Consider the following 15,321-nt stretch of genomic DNA (forward strand, 5'->3'; position numbering starts at 1 on the left):
GGATTTGGACCAGCTAGAAAAATGAGCTGAAAAATGGCAGATGGAGTTTAATGCAGACAAGTGTGAGGTATTGCACTTTGGATGGACAAACCAAGGTAGAACATACAAGGTAAATGGTAGGACATGAAAGAGTGCAGTAGAACAGAGGGATCTGGGAATACAGATACATAATTCCCTAAAAGTGGCGTCACAGGTAGATAGGGTCGTAAAGAGTGCTTTTGGTACATTGGCCTTTATAAATCAAAGTACTGAGTATAAGAGTTGGAATGTTACGGTGAGGTTGTATAAGACATTGGTGAGGCTGAATTTAGAGTATTGTGTGCAGTTTTGGTCACCTAATTACAGGAAGGATATTAATAAGGTTGAAAGAGTGCAGAGAAGGTTTACAAGGATGTTGCCGGGACTTGAGAAACTGAGTTAGAGAAAGGACTTTATTCCCTGGAGCGTAGAAGAATGAGGGGAGATTTGATAGAGGTGTATAAAATTATGATGGGTATAGATAGAGTGAATGCAAGCAGGCTTTTTCCACTAAGGCGAGGGGAGAAAAAACTAGAGGACATGGGTTAAGGGTGAAGGGGGAAAAGCTTAAAGGGAATATTAGGGGGGGCTTCTTCACACAGAGAGTGGTGGGAGTGTGGAATGAGGTGCCAGATGAAGTGGTGAATGCGGGCCCACTTTTAACATTTAAGAAAAAATTGGACAGGTACATTGGTGAGAGGGGTGTGAAGGGATATGGTCCAGGTGCAGGTCAGTGGGACTATGCAGAAAAATGGTTTGGCACAGCCAAGAACGGCCAAAAGGCCTGTTTCTGTGCTGTAATGTTCTATGGTTCTATGTTCTCAAATCCACCTCCCCACCTGTTCCCATGTCCCTTTAACCCATTTTTAAAAAACAAATCAGAAATATATCAATCTCCCCTTGAAACCATTTAATAATTCGGACTCCATCACGCCATGGGGCAGCGAGTTCCACAAATTCACCGCCCTCAATGAATGAATATTTTTGGACACTAAATAAAGGGATTATGGTGACAGGCTGGGAAAGTGGAGTTCTGGTAGAAGATTGGCAATCGAATGGCAGATCAAGGGGTAGAATTGCCCCTTCCTGCTCCTATTTCTTTTCCCCTCACATTCCTTTCCCGACGCTGCTGATTTTTGCTGGAGAAAACAGCGCAGGCATCAACCGTTCTCCAGAACGCAGACCAAATAGGCTTCAGTTGTGGCTTGGGACAGGAAGGATCAGCTGGTTGGTTGTATGACCCCGGAGGGCATTGTGGTTTAGGCTTCATCCTGTCTCATCCAAGGCTAAAAGAGACTTACTTCCAGCAGAAATCACTTGGTGGTTTTGCCTTTAAAAACTGGAAGTGCTTCCGTGCATTTGACTTAAATGTCACATCACCTCGACATGCATGCAATCTCAGATTTCTAAGCACCTTGTACCTCCCTTTGCCGCATTTTGTGTATAAAAGCTTTTTACAGGATTCACTCTGGCTTGTTGAAAATGCTCCATGCTCTCAACAATAAGGCAAGGCCACTGACAGAGGGCTCCTTCTGCTCGTGTACCTATTTCCGAACAGCTATTTGGCAACAGCACTCAGTGATTTAGTGTAATTATCTGGGCCAATGCTGGCTGAGTGGATTTTGACAGCTTTCTGAGTGGTTCAATAGGTGTTTTGAGTAAAAATGTAGAACTATGTTGTGCCCAAGTGAGTACATTGACGTCGCAATTCTCAAAAGTGATCAAGAGCAATTATTGTCTGATGTTTTCAGCTGTTGTAAACTGCAAAGAATGTTATCGATCCCTTTTGATAACAATTAAATCTTCGTTGGAGTTGTTTTAAGAAATTTTGCAGTTAGCTTCTTCTTAGTCAGTCACCAGATTAATTTACAAACAGTAGCACAGAGTAGTAACTGCAGAGAGAGAGGGCATCACACTCAGTAATGTGGACCTCCTGTTTTCTGGTGATTGATTTCTAATTGCTCTCTCAACACTACATAGTCATCAACTTCAAGAAGCCGAAGACATGCTCCTGTCTACATCAAAGGGGATAAGAACATAAGAACTAGGACCAGGAGTAGGCCATCTGGCCGCTCGAGCCTGCCCCACCATTCAATAAGATCATGGCTTGATCTTTTCGTGGACTCAGCTCCACTTACCCACCCGCTCACCATAACCCTTAATTCCTTCACTGTTCAAAAATTTATCTATCCTTGCCTTAAAATCATTCAATGGGGTAGCCTCAACTGCTTCACTGGGCAGGGAACTCCACAGATTCACAACCCTTTGTGTGAAGAAGTTCCTCCTCAACTCAGTCCTAAATCTGCTCCCCCTTATTTTGAGGCCATGCCCCCTAGTTCTAGTTTCACCCGCCAGTGGAAATAACTTTCCTGCTTCTATCTTATCTATTCCCTTCATAATCTTATACGTTTCTATAAGATCTCCCCTCATTCTTCTGAATTCCAATGAGTATAGCCCCAGTCTACTCAGTTTCTCCTCATAAGCCAACCCTCTCAACTCCAGAATCAACCTAGTGAATCTCCTCTGCATCCCCTCCAGTGCCAGTATATCCTTTCTCAAGGAGACCAAAACTGTACACAGTACTAGGTTGTGATGAACAAAGCATCGTAGCTGTGAGGGACAGCTCGGTGGATAGGATATTGGTATGTAGATAGGCTGGAAAATTGGGCGGGGATCCTGGATTCAGGATTCAATCCTGGACCGGGGAGCGGCGCGGGCTTGGAGGGCTGAAGGGCCTGTTCCTGTGCTGTATTGTTCTTTGTTCTTTGTACTCCAGGTGTGGCCTCTCCAGCACCTTATACAGCTGCAACGTAACCTTGCTGTTTTCAGAACATAGAAAAGCTACAGCACAAACAGGCCCTTCGGCCCACAAGTTGCGCCGAACATGTCCCTACCTACGAGGCTTACCTATAACCCTCTATCTTACTAACTTCCATGAACTTATCCAAAAGTCTCTTAAAAGACCCTATTGAATCCACCTCCACCACCACTACCGGCAGCCGATTCCACGCACCCACTACCCTCTGAGTGAAAAACTTACCCCTAACATCTCCTCTGTACCTACTCCCCAGCACACTAAACCCGTGGCCTCTTGTGGCAACCATTTCAGCCCTGGGTAAAAGCCTCTGAGAATTCACTCTATCAATACCTCTCAACATCTTATACACCTCTATCAGGTCACCTCTCATCCTTCGCTTCTCCAAGGAGAAAAGACCTAGCTCTCTCAACCTATCCTCATAAGGCATGCCACCTAATCCAGGCAACATCCTTGTAAATCTCCTCTGCACCTTTCTATGGCTTTCTCATCCTTTCTGTAATGAGGCGACCAGAACTGGGCACAGTACTCCAGGTGGGGTCTGACTAGGGTTCTATACAGCTGCAGCATTATCTCCCGATTTCTAAACTCAATTCCTCTATTGATGAAGGCCAGTATTCCATACGCCTTCTTAACCACAGCCTCTACCTGCGACGCTGCTTTGAGCGTCCTATGAACCCGGACCCCAAGATCCTTCTGATCTTCCACACTGCCAAGCGTCTTACCCTTAATATTATATTCTTTCATCCTATTCGACCTGCCAAAATGAACCACCACACACTTACCTGGGTTGAAGTCCATCTGTCACTTCTCCGCCCAGTCTTGCACCTTATCAATGTCTCATTGCAACTGCTGACATCCCTCTACACTATCCACAACACCACCAACCTTTGTGTTATCAGCAAACTTGCCAACCCATCCTTCCACTTCCTCATCCAGGTCATTTATAAAAATCACAAAGAGCAAGGGTCCCAGAACAGATCCCTGGGGCACTCCACTGGTGACCGACCTCCATGCTAAAAAAGACCCATCTACAACACTCTTTGCCTTCTGTGGGCAAGCCAGTTCTGAATCCACAAAGCAACGTCCCCTTGTATCCCATGCCCCTTCACTTTCTCAATAAGCCTTGCATGGGGCACCTTATCAAACGCCTTGTTGAAATCCATAGAAACTACACCTACCGCTCTTCCCTCGTCTATGTGTCTAGTTACATCTTCAAAAAATTCAATTAGGCTCCTGAGGCATGATCTGCCTTGGACAAAGCCATGCTGGCTATTTCTGATCATACTATTCCTCTCCAGATGTTCATAAATCCTGCCTCTAAGGATCTTCTCCATCAACTTACCAACCACTGAGGTTAAACTCACTGGTCTGTAATTTCCTGGGCTATCTCTTCTCCCTTTCTTGAATAATGGAACCACATCCGCAATCCTCCGGAACCTCTCCCATCTCCATTGATGACGCAAAGATCATCGCCAGAGGTTCAGCAATCTCTTCCCTTACCTCCCACAGTAACCTGGGGTACATCCCATCCGGGCCCGGCGATTTATCTAACTTGATGCTTTTCAAAAGCTCCAACACATCCTCTTTCCTAATGTCCACTTGCTCAATCTTCTCAGTCCACTGCAAGTCTGCACCGCAGCTACCAAGATCCTTTTCCACTGTGAATACTGAAGTATTCATTGAGTACCTCTGCTATTTCTACCGGTTCTATACAGACTTTCCCACCGTCACATTTGATAGGTCCTACTCCTTCACATCTTATCTTCTTGCTCTTAACATACTTGTAGAATGCCTTGGGTTTTTCCTTTATCCTGTCTGCCAAGGGCTTCTCATGACCCCTTCTTGCTCTTCTAATTTCCCTCTTAAGTTCCTTCCTACTAGTCGTATTCTAGACTCTTCTAGATTTCTAACATTACCTCGCTCCCTGAACCTTTTGTAGGCTTTTCTTTTCTTCTTGACTAAATTCGTTACAGCTTTCGTGCACCATGGTTCCTGTAACCTACCATAACTCCCCTGTCTCATTGGAACGTTGCTGTGCAGAGCTCCAGACAAACTTTACTTGAAAATTTGCCACATTTCTTCTGTACATTTCCCTGAGAAAACCTCCATCCCTCTAGCAATGAATGACAAAATTCCATTTGCCTTTTTAATTCCTGCTGCACCTGCAAACCAACTCCTTGTGATTCCTGCACAAGGACACCCAGGTCCCTCTGCACAGCAGCATGCTGCAATTTTTTACCGTTTAAATAATAGTCCATTTTGCTGTTATTCCTACCAAAATGGATGACCTCACATTTACCAACATTGTACTCCATCTGCCAGACCCTCGCCCACTCACTGCAACTATCTATATCCTTTTGCAGACTTCCAGCATTCTCTGCACACTTTGCTCTGCCACTCATCTTAGTGTCATCTGCGAATTTTGACACACTACACTTGGTCCCCAATTCCAAATCATCTATGTAAATCGTAAACAATTGCGGTCCCAACACTGATCCCTGAGGGACAACTCTAGTCACTGATCGCCAACCAGAAAAGCACCCATTTAACCCCACTCTTTGCTTTCTGTTAGTTAATCAATCCTCTATTCGTGCTAATACATTAGCTGAAGCACCATGCACCTTTATCTTATGCAGCAGTCTTTGGTGTGGCACCTTGTCAAATGCCTTCTGGAAATCCAGATACACCACATCCACAGGTTCCCCATTGTCCACTGCACATGTAATGTTCTCAATGAATTTCACCAACTTAGTCAAACATGACCTGCCCTTCATGAACCCATGCTGCGTCTTAACAATGGGACAATTTATATCCAGATGTCTCGCTATTTCTTCCTTGATGATAGATTCAAGCATTTTCCCTACTGCAGAAGTTGAGCTAACCGGCCTATAGTTACCCGCCTTTTGTCTGCCTCCTTTTTTAAACAGTGGCGTCACATTTGCTGTTATCCAATCTGCGGGAACCTACCCAGAGTCCAGTGAATTTTGGTAAATTACCACTAGTGCATTTGCTATTTCCCCCGCCATTTCTTTTAGTACCCTGGGATGCTTTCCATCAGGACCAGGAGACTTGTCTACCTTTAGCCCCATTAGCTTGCCCAACACTACCTCTTTTGTGATAATGATAGTTTCTAGGTCCTCATCTGCCATAGCCTTCCTGTCATCAATTTTTGGCATGTTATTTGTGTCTTCCACTATGAAGACCGACACAAAATACTAGTTCAATGCCTCAGCCATTTTCTCATTTCCAGTTATTACGTCCCCCTTCTCATCCTCTAAAGGACTAATGTTTATTTTAGCCACTCTTTTTCGTTTTATATATTTGTAGAAAGTTTTGCAATCTGTTTTTATATTCTGAGCAAGTTTACTCTCATAATCCATCTTACTTTTCTTTATAGTTTTTTTTGTGGCTTTCTGTTGACCTTCAAAGATTTCTCAATCCTGTTGTTTCCCACTAATCTTTGCCACTTTGTGGCAAATGGTTGAGAGCTTCAGGTTTTTGGGTGTCCAGATCACCAACAACTTGTCCTGGTCCCTTCACGCCGACACTATGGTTAAGAAAGCCCTCCAACGCCTCTACTTTCTCAGGAGACTCAGGAAATTTGGCACGTCTATCACAACTCTCACCAACGTTTACAGATGCACCATAGAAAACATTTTTTCTGGTTGTATCACAGCTTGGTATGGCTCCTGCTCTGCCCAAGACCGCAAGAAACTACAAAGGGCTGTGAATGTAGCCCAATCCATCACGCAAACCAGCCTCCCATCCATTGACTGTCTACATTTCCCACTGCCTTGGAAAAGCTGCCAGCATAATCAAGAACCCCACACAAGCCAGACATTCTCTCTTCCACCTTCTTCCATTGGGAAGGAGATACAAAAGTCTGAGGTCACATGCAATTGACTCAAGAACAACTTCTTCCGTGATGCAATCAGACTTTTGAATGGACCTACCTTATATGAAATTGATCTTTCTCTACACCCCAGCAATGACTGTAACACTACATTCTGCACTCTCTCCTTTCCTTCTCTATGAACAATATGCTCTGTCTGTATGGTTCGCAACAAACAATACTGTTCACTGTATACTAATACATGTGACAATATTAAATCAAATAAAAAAATCATGTTGAATGAGGCTTCACATTGGAAGAAAAGCTTTGCAAAATGCAGCCATTTTCATCTGCTACCTCGGTCTCTGTATCACACATACTTGTGAATTCCTCAATAATTTAATTGAATCTTTCCCACTGTAATGATGCCCTTGTCATCTCCCACAAAACTGTCCTTTGGTTCCCATCATATCATTTGGTATGCGGACAGATTCCATCACAGCAGGAGTTGTCAGGAGGTTTGTGTGCAGAAAGTACTATCATTTTGAATGCTGCAACGTGCGTACATGTCAAGGACATTCTGACATAGTCCATATAATCAAGGCCTGTCTAGTGATAGCTGACACCAGACAAAGCAGGAATGACAGATTAAGGAGAGTTGGCGTTGGAGAGACATCAGGTTATACACTAGATCCGGTACATTTTTCCGGCAAAAAAAAACTACAGTTCGGTCGAAGTATCCCTCGAAATCCTATATATGCTTATTTTTATTTATTATTAGTGTAACAATAACAAATCAAAGTAGGCTTACATTAACATTGCATTGAAGCCACTGTGAAAATCCCCTAGTCACCACACTCCAGCGCCTGTTTGGGTACACTGAGGGAGAATTTTTGCACAGCCAATTCATCGAACCAGCGCGTCTTTTGGACTGTGGGATGAAATGGAAGCACCTGGAGGAAACCCACACAGACATGGGGAGAACGTGCAGACTCCGCACAGACAGTGACCCAAGCTGGGAATCGAACCCGGGACTCTGGTGGTGTGAGGCAGCTGTGCGTGCCACTGTGCTCAGGCTAGATAGTGAAACAACGTGATCCCAAGGCCCCACTCCCCAGCTTACTCCTTGCAAATGTCCAATCTCTGGAAAACAAGCTAGATGAACTTAAAGCCAGACTCACTTTCCAAAGAGAACTGAGGGACTGCTGTGTGCTCTGTTTCACGGAGACGTGGCTTACTCCTGCTTCACCGGACAGTGCCCTACAACCAGAGGATTTGTCAATCCATCGAATGGACTGTACAGTGGCCTCAGGCAAGGCTAGAGGAGGTGGGGTCTGCTTCCTAATCAATATCTTGTAGTGCCTAGATGTAGCAACACTGGCAACTTTCTGCTCCCGGACCTAGAATACCCGACGCTAAAATGCCGTCCCCATACCTTCCGTTGGAGTTCACCTTCATCATCCTGACGGCAGTTTACATCTTTCCCCAGGTGGACGTGAAGATTGCACTGAACGAAATATACACCACTGCGAATAGCCTTGAGACAAAACATCCCGAGGTCTTGTTCATCATGGCTGGGGACTTCAATCAGGCCAAGCTCAAGATATACTACCGAGTTACCACCAACTCGCCTCCTGTTCCATCAGAGGCCCAAACATCCTAGACCACTGCTACACAAATATCAAACATTCCTACCGCTCTATCGCCCGCCCACACTTTGGCAAATCAGACCACAAGGCTGCTCCCGGCTCACAAGCAAAAACTGAAGCGGGAGAATCCATCAAAGAAAGTTGTGCAATGTTGGCCTGAGGAAACTGATAATCTCCTACGGGACTGCTTGGAGTCAGCGGACTGGTCAGTATTTAAAAACTCTGCGACCAACCTGAATGAGTATGACACTACAGTAACTGACTTCATTTGTAAGTGTGTAGAAGACTGTGTACCAAAGAAGCAAATCCACGTGTTCCCCAACTGGAAACCATGGATGAACAGGGATATCCACTGCTTGCTGAAGTCCAGGTCTGAGGCGTTCAAGTCAGGCGACATTGACCTATACAAGAAAGCCAGATACCATCTAAGGAGATCCATCAAAGATGCCAAAAGACAGTGCCGGACCAAGCTAGAGTCCCAGGCTAGCCACATCGACCCCCGCCGAATATGGCAAGATCTGCAGGACATAACAGGCTACAAGATGAAGGCATGTAAAATCACTGGCTCCAACACACATTGATGAGCTCAATGCATTCTATACACGTTTTGAGCAAGAGGTCAGCGAGAGCATACCCTCCATCCCAGAAGCCTCGGATGAACCTGTATCTGAGGGCACCATTGCAGATGTCAAAGCAGCTTTCTCAAAGGTAAACCCATGGAAAACGACTGGCCGGATGGGATACCCAGATGAGCACTCAGATCCTACGTAGATCAGCTGGCAGGGGTATTCGCAGACATCTTCAACCTCTTAGTACAACAATTTGAGGTCCCTAACTGCTTCAAGAAGACAACAATCATCCCAGTACCTAAGAAAAGCCAGGCAGCGTGCCTTAATGACTATCATCCAGTGGCTCTGACATCCATCATTATGAAGTTCTTTGAAAGGTTAGTCATGGCACAAATCAATTCCAGCCTCCCGGACTGCCTGGATCCACTATAGTTCGCCTACCGCCGCAACAGGTCCACAGCAGACGCCATCTCCCTGGCCCTGCACTCAACCCTGGAACAGCTAGATAATAAAGACACCTATGTCAGACTCCTATTTATTGACTATAGCTCTGCCTTCAACACCATTATTCCTACAAAACCCATCTCCAAACTCCGTGGCCTGGGCCTCAGCACCTCCCTCTGCGACTGGATCCTGAACTTCCTAACTCACAGACCATAATCAGTAAGGATAGGCAACAACACCTCTTCCATGATCATCCTCAACACCAGTGCCCCACAAGGCTGTGTTCTCAGCCCCCTACTATACTCCTTATACACCTATGACTGTGCGGCCAAATTCCCCTCCAACTCGATTTTCAAGTTTGCTGACGACACCACTGTAGTGGGTCAGATCTCAAACAATGACGAGACAGAGTACAGGAATGAGATAGAGAATCTGGTGAACTGGTGCGGCAACAATAATCTCTCCCTCAATGTCAACAAAATGAAGGAGATTGTCATCGACTTCAGAAAGCATAAAGGAGAACATGCCCCTGTCTACATCAACGGGGATGAAGCAGAAATGGTTGAGAGCTTCAAGTTTTTAAGTGTCCAGATCACCAACAACCTGTCCTGGTCCCCACATGCCGACCCCATAGTTAAGAAAGCCCACCAACGCCTCTACTTTCTCAGAAGACTAAGGAAATTTGGCATGTCAGCTACGACTCTCACCAACTTTTACAGATGCACCATAGAAAACATTCTTTCTGGTTGTATCACAGCTTGGTATGGCTCCTGCTCTGTCCAAGGTCATGAATGTAGCCCAATCCATCATGCAAACCAGCCTCCCATCCATTGACTCTGTCTACACTTCCCGCTGCCTTGGCAAAGCAGCCAGCATAATTAAGGACCCCATGCACCCCAGACATTCTCTCATCCACCTTCTTCCGTCAGGAAAAAGATACAAAGGTCTGAGATCACGTACCAACCGACTCAAGAACAGCTTCTTCCCTGCTGCCATCGGACTTTTGAATGGATCTACCTTGCATTAAGTTGAAATTTCTCTATACCCTAGCTAAAGTTAAAGTTTACTTATTAGTCACAAGAGAGGCTTACATTAACACTGCAAAGAAGTTGCTGTGAAAATCCCCTAGTCACCAAAGTCCGGCACCTGCTCAGGTCAATGCATCTAACCAGCTATGACTGTAACACTACATTCTGCACTCTCCTGTTTCCTTCTCTATGAACGGTATGCTTTGTCTGTATAGCGTGCGAGAAACAATACTTTTCACTGTATCCCAATACATGTGACAATAATAACTCAAATCAAAGATAGATGTAATATGCATTATTACCTATTTGTGCAGCCAAGTCATTACAAATGGACTTGACATATCATAACAAAATATTTAACAACTGAATGGGATTAATTGGATTGTTCTGCAGATAGCTGGCACGGGCTTGATGGGCCAAATGGCCTCTCCCTGTGCTGCAATGACACTATGACATGATGAGAAGCTCAGTGGTCTAACATGGTCCAAGTATAGGTCTCACTTAGCTGAAAGGAGTGTCATATTAGTGTTACCAGTAATTCGGTGGTGTACAGAGACATGACTGCCTTTAATCAGCTGGGGTGGTTAATCTCTGGAGGAAGCTTTATTGCGAAGAATAATGTGGTGATTTTGAGAGATGTGACTCCCAATGTAGAACACAAGCTACAGAATCAACGGTGCGGTGTCACAGGCCAACGTTCCACTTATGGTCCAATATGACAGAGGTACACTCTGGCGACAGAGCTAACCAATATTAGATCTTAGCTTTATCAGTGCACATGGACTAATTAACTTGACATTGATTCGATTCAAACAGTACCTTTTGCTGTTGCAGAACAACGGACTGCAGCTGCTTAATGGCCTCAGTTATTCCCTTTGTTTCCACCGATGAAAGCATGTAGCAAATGGCCTTCACCTCCTCCACCACACGCCCAGTGCTTTTCTGTAAAGGAGCAGAGGATAGCCTTTGATTTCCCATCTTCAAGGACTGAACATTTCATCAACGGCAGTAACCAGCGCAACTGAACTCTCAAAATCACATTGAAACAGTTCCCTGTGGGAATGCCCTTAAACCCTTTCCCGATTCATCTCAGGGTGTATTTTCCAGCAGGTTCTCTGATGTTCCTTATCACATACCCAGACTTTTAAAAAAAATATGTTCACCATGCTTATAGGCATTCTGGATAACTTTTGAATGCCTAAGCCAAAAATATTACTGTGCACAATGTTATACTGGTGGATGCATGTCTATTGCATTAATCTGTAATTCTCTGTCAAACATTATGATTATAGAATCATACATTAATCTATCATAGAAGGCAGCTATTTGGCCCATTGAGTTTACGATGGTTCTTTGAAACAGCAATCTAGTTAGTCCCACTCACTCGCTCTTTGCCCATATTAATGTAACTTTTTCTCTTGTTCAGGGCCAGATCAGAAACTCCAAAGTATGTTACGAAGTTAATCCCAACTTTAGTTGACTTTGGCATTAGTGCGAGCCTATGGTGTTTCACTCCAGGTGTGATTCTATTGACGCACTAGATGGTTTTAAATATGTATCTGGTGATATAATAAACAATAAGATCTGTGGGCAGCAGTTTCAGCATCAAGTGTCCCCAGGCCAAGTAAGCAACAATGAAGTAAACCTCTCTTTGCTGCTATTTCCCAACGGCGCGGCTTAACTCAAGCTTGGAAGAGGACATAAGAACATAAGAAATAGGAGCAGGAGTAGGCCATCTAGCCTCTCGGGCCTGCCCCGCCATTCAACAAGATCATGGCTGATCTGAGGCGAATCAGTTCCACTTACCCGCCTGCTCCCCATATCCCTTAATTCCCTTATCGATCAGAAATCTATCTGATGCGCGATATAACACACGAGAGACTGGATGTACTCGGGAAATAAAGGCTTTTATTGCCAACAATAACAGAGCTACCATATACAGTATACGATCCCAGACTAAAGGGTCACCAGGCAGAGCAGTGACCTTTATACCTCTCCCAGGAGGCGGAGCCGACTGGGGTGTACCATAAGGACTATATTAACAGGTAGAACAGCCCAACCCTAACCCCAACAGTAACATATATACAGACTCATAGTACTGGCCAGACCATGGCTCAGCACTACCTGGTGGGAACCAACAATGGTTCACCACATTCACCCCTCCTTTGAAAACAAAGGCCGGCGGGGTACAAAACACAGAACAATTGTTTATTTGTCTATAAGTTCAAACGGTCTGGGGGACCGCACCGGCGTTGTGACCTCCTCAACACCGACGATGACACCGGTTCAGGCAATCGCGGTGACATACTCTCCAAGGCGGTGTCCAGCGACTCCTCCAGTGCCTCACGGGCCGGTAGACCACGAGGTGGTGACAATCCGCTGAACTCGGGCACGCCTTGAAGTGGCGACCATCTCCTGGACTCAGGCAAGCTGTACACGGGAGTAAAAGAGTTAAGTGGTGGTCCCGATACTGCCCGCTCCGTGTCAGGAGGGGAAATAATGGTTGGGGGGGTCCCTAACAGTAGGTGTGGGAGCGACAGGAGTTTCCAAGCCCCCTGCTGGCGCCAGATCTCGAATCGAGACCGTGTCCTCTCGCCCGTCAGGATATGCCACATAGGCATATTGAGGGTTGGCGTGGAGGAGATGGACCTGTTCAACCAAAGGGTCGGACTTGCGGGTCCTAACATGCCGCCGCAGGAGGACAGGTCCTGAGTACGTCAACCAAGACGGTAATGAGGTCCCAGAGGAAGACTTCCTAGGGAATGAAAACATTCTCTCATGAGGAGTAGCGTTGGTTGCCGTACACAGGAGTGAGCGTATGGAGTGGAGCGCATCAGGGAGCACCTCTTGCCAACGGGAGACTGGAAGACCTTTAGACCTCAACGCCAGTAAGACAGCCTTCCAGACTGTAGCATTCTCTCGTTTGACCTGTCCGTTACTCCTTGGGTTGTAGCTCGTGGTTCTACTAGAGGCAATTCCATATGAGAGCAGGTATTGCCTCAAGTCATCGCTCATGAACGACGAGCCCCTATCGCTGTGGATGTAACAGGGGTAACCGAACAGGGTGAAAAGATCACGAAATGCCTTGATAACCGTGGCAGCGGTCATATCAGAACAGGGAATGACAAAAGGGAATCGTGAGTACTCATCAACCACATTGAGGAAGTACACGTTCCGATCTGTCGAGGGAAGGGGGCCCTTAAAGTCCACACTCAGTCTTTCGAAGGGACGAGTGGCCTTAACGAGTTGTGCCCTGTCAGGTCGGTAGAAGTGCGGTTTGCATTCCACGCATACCCGGCAGCTTCTGGTTATGGACCTGACATCCTCCACCGAGTAGGGTAGATTCCAAGCTTTTATGAAGTGGAAGAGCCGAGAGACCCCCGGATGGCAGAGGTCATTGTGGAGAGCCTGCAATCGATTCTCCTGCATACTAGCGCATGTTCCACGCGACAGGGCATCCGAGGGCTCGTTGAGCTTCCCTGGACGATACATGATATCATAATTGTAGGTGGAGAGTTCGATTCTCCACCTCAAGATCTTATCATTCTTGATCTTATCCCGTAACGTGTTGTTGAACATGAACGCCACGGACCGCTGGTCCGTGAGCAGAGTGAGCCGTTTTCCCGCCAAGTAATGGCGCCAATGCCGAACGTTCTCCACAATGGCCTGGGCCTCCTTTTCCACCACCGAATGTCGAATTTCAGGGCCTTGGAGGGTGCGAGAGAAAAAAGCGACAGGCCTGCCCGCCTGGTTAAGTGTGGCGGCCAGGGCGAAATCAGATGCATCGCTCTCCACCTGAAAGGGGATGGACTCATCGATAGTGTGCATCGTGGCTTTCGCGATGTCGGCTTTTATTCTTGCAAAGGCTAAGCGAGCCTCTGTTGCTAGGGGAAAAGAGGTAGACTTGATGAGCGGACGGGCTTTGTCCGCGTAATTGGGAACTCTCTGTGCGTAGTATGAGAAGAAGCCTAAACATCTTCTCAGTGCTTTGACGCTAGTGGGCAGGGGAAGTTCGAGGAGAGGACGCATACGGTCTGGATCAGGGCCAAGGACCCCGTTTTCCACCACGTATCCGAGGATAGCTAGGCGGTGCGTACGAAATACACACTTCTCCCTGTTGTAGGTCAGATTCAGGCGAGATGCAGTGCGTAAGAATCTAAGAAAGTTGGCATCGTGGTCCTGCTGGTCATGGCCGCAGATGGTGACGTTATCCAGGTACGGGAAGGTAGCCTGCAGTCCGTTCTGGTCCACCATTCGGTCCATAGCACGCTGGAAGACCGAGACCCCATTCGTGACACCAAAAGGAACCCTTAAAAAATGGTACAGGCGACCATCCGCCTCAAAGGCCGTGTATTGTCGGTCCTCTGGGCGAATGGGGTGCTGGTGGTAAGCAGATTTTAAGTCGATGGTGGAGAACACCCGGTACTGCGCAATCTGATTGACCATGTCAGATATGCGCGGGAGGGGATACGCATCCAGCTGCGTGTATCTGTTAATGGTCTGACTATAGTCTATGACCATCCGGGGTTTGTTCCCATTCTTAACCACCACAACTTGCGCTCTCCAAGGACTAGCGCTAGGTTGGATGATCCCTTCCTTGAGGAGCCGCTGAACTTCAGATCGGATGAAGATCCGATCCTCAGCGCTGTAACGCCTGCTCTTTGTTGCGATGGGCTTGCAGCCTGGCACGAGATTCTGGAATAGGGAGGCTGTGGTAATCCTAAGCGTTGAGAGACTACATGTGGAGCGCGTTGGGCAATTTAGAGGCTGCGGGTCTCCCACTGAAAGCGGAGGGAGTGGCCCACCGTACTGCAGGGTTACACTCTTCAAGTGGACCATAAAATCTAGTCCTAGGAGTATTGGCGCGCAAAGGTGCAGTAACACAAGGAGCTTGAAGTTCTCGTAAACCGTGCCCTGCACCGTCAGATTGACCACGCAACTCCCTAGCACGGTGACAGACCGG

At 46.5% G+C, this 15,321-nt stretch overlaps 1 protein-coding gene across 4 annotated transcripts in view; it reads right to left on the reverse strand.

The window, feature by feature from the left end:
- The window catches only part of LOC144507885 (phosphatidylinositol 3-kinase C2 domain-containing subunit gamma-like), a 256,669-nt gene that overhangs the window by 161,567 nt on the left and 79,781 nt on the right, over positions 1 to 15,321 (reverse strand). For all 4 annotated transcript variants that reach the window (XR_013500157.1, XM_078235332.1, XM_078235331.1 and 1 more), the window contains exon 9: positions 11,178 to 11,300. Coding sequence is in view for 3 of the 4 variants with exons in the window: in XM_078235332.1 (XP_078091458.1) it covers positions 11,178 to 11,300 (123 nt within the window). In the remaining variant the exon portion in view is untranslated. The remainder of the gene's footprint in view (positions 1 to 11,177; positions 11,301 to 15,321) is intronic.

This window comes from Mustelus asterias, chromosome 19 (genome assembly GCF_964213995.1).
Source record: "Mustelus asterias chromosome 19, sMusAst1.hap1.1, whole genome shotgun sequence".
In the NCBI taxonomy this organism is placed as follows: domain Eukaryota; kingdom Metazoa; phylum Chordata; class Chondrichthyes; order Carcharhiniformes; family Triakidae; genus Mustelus; species Mustelus asterias.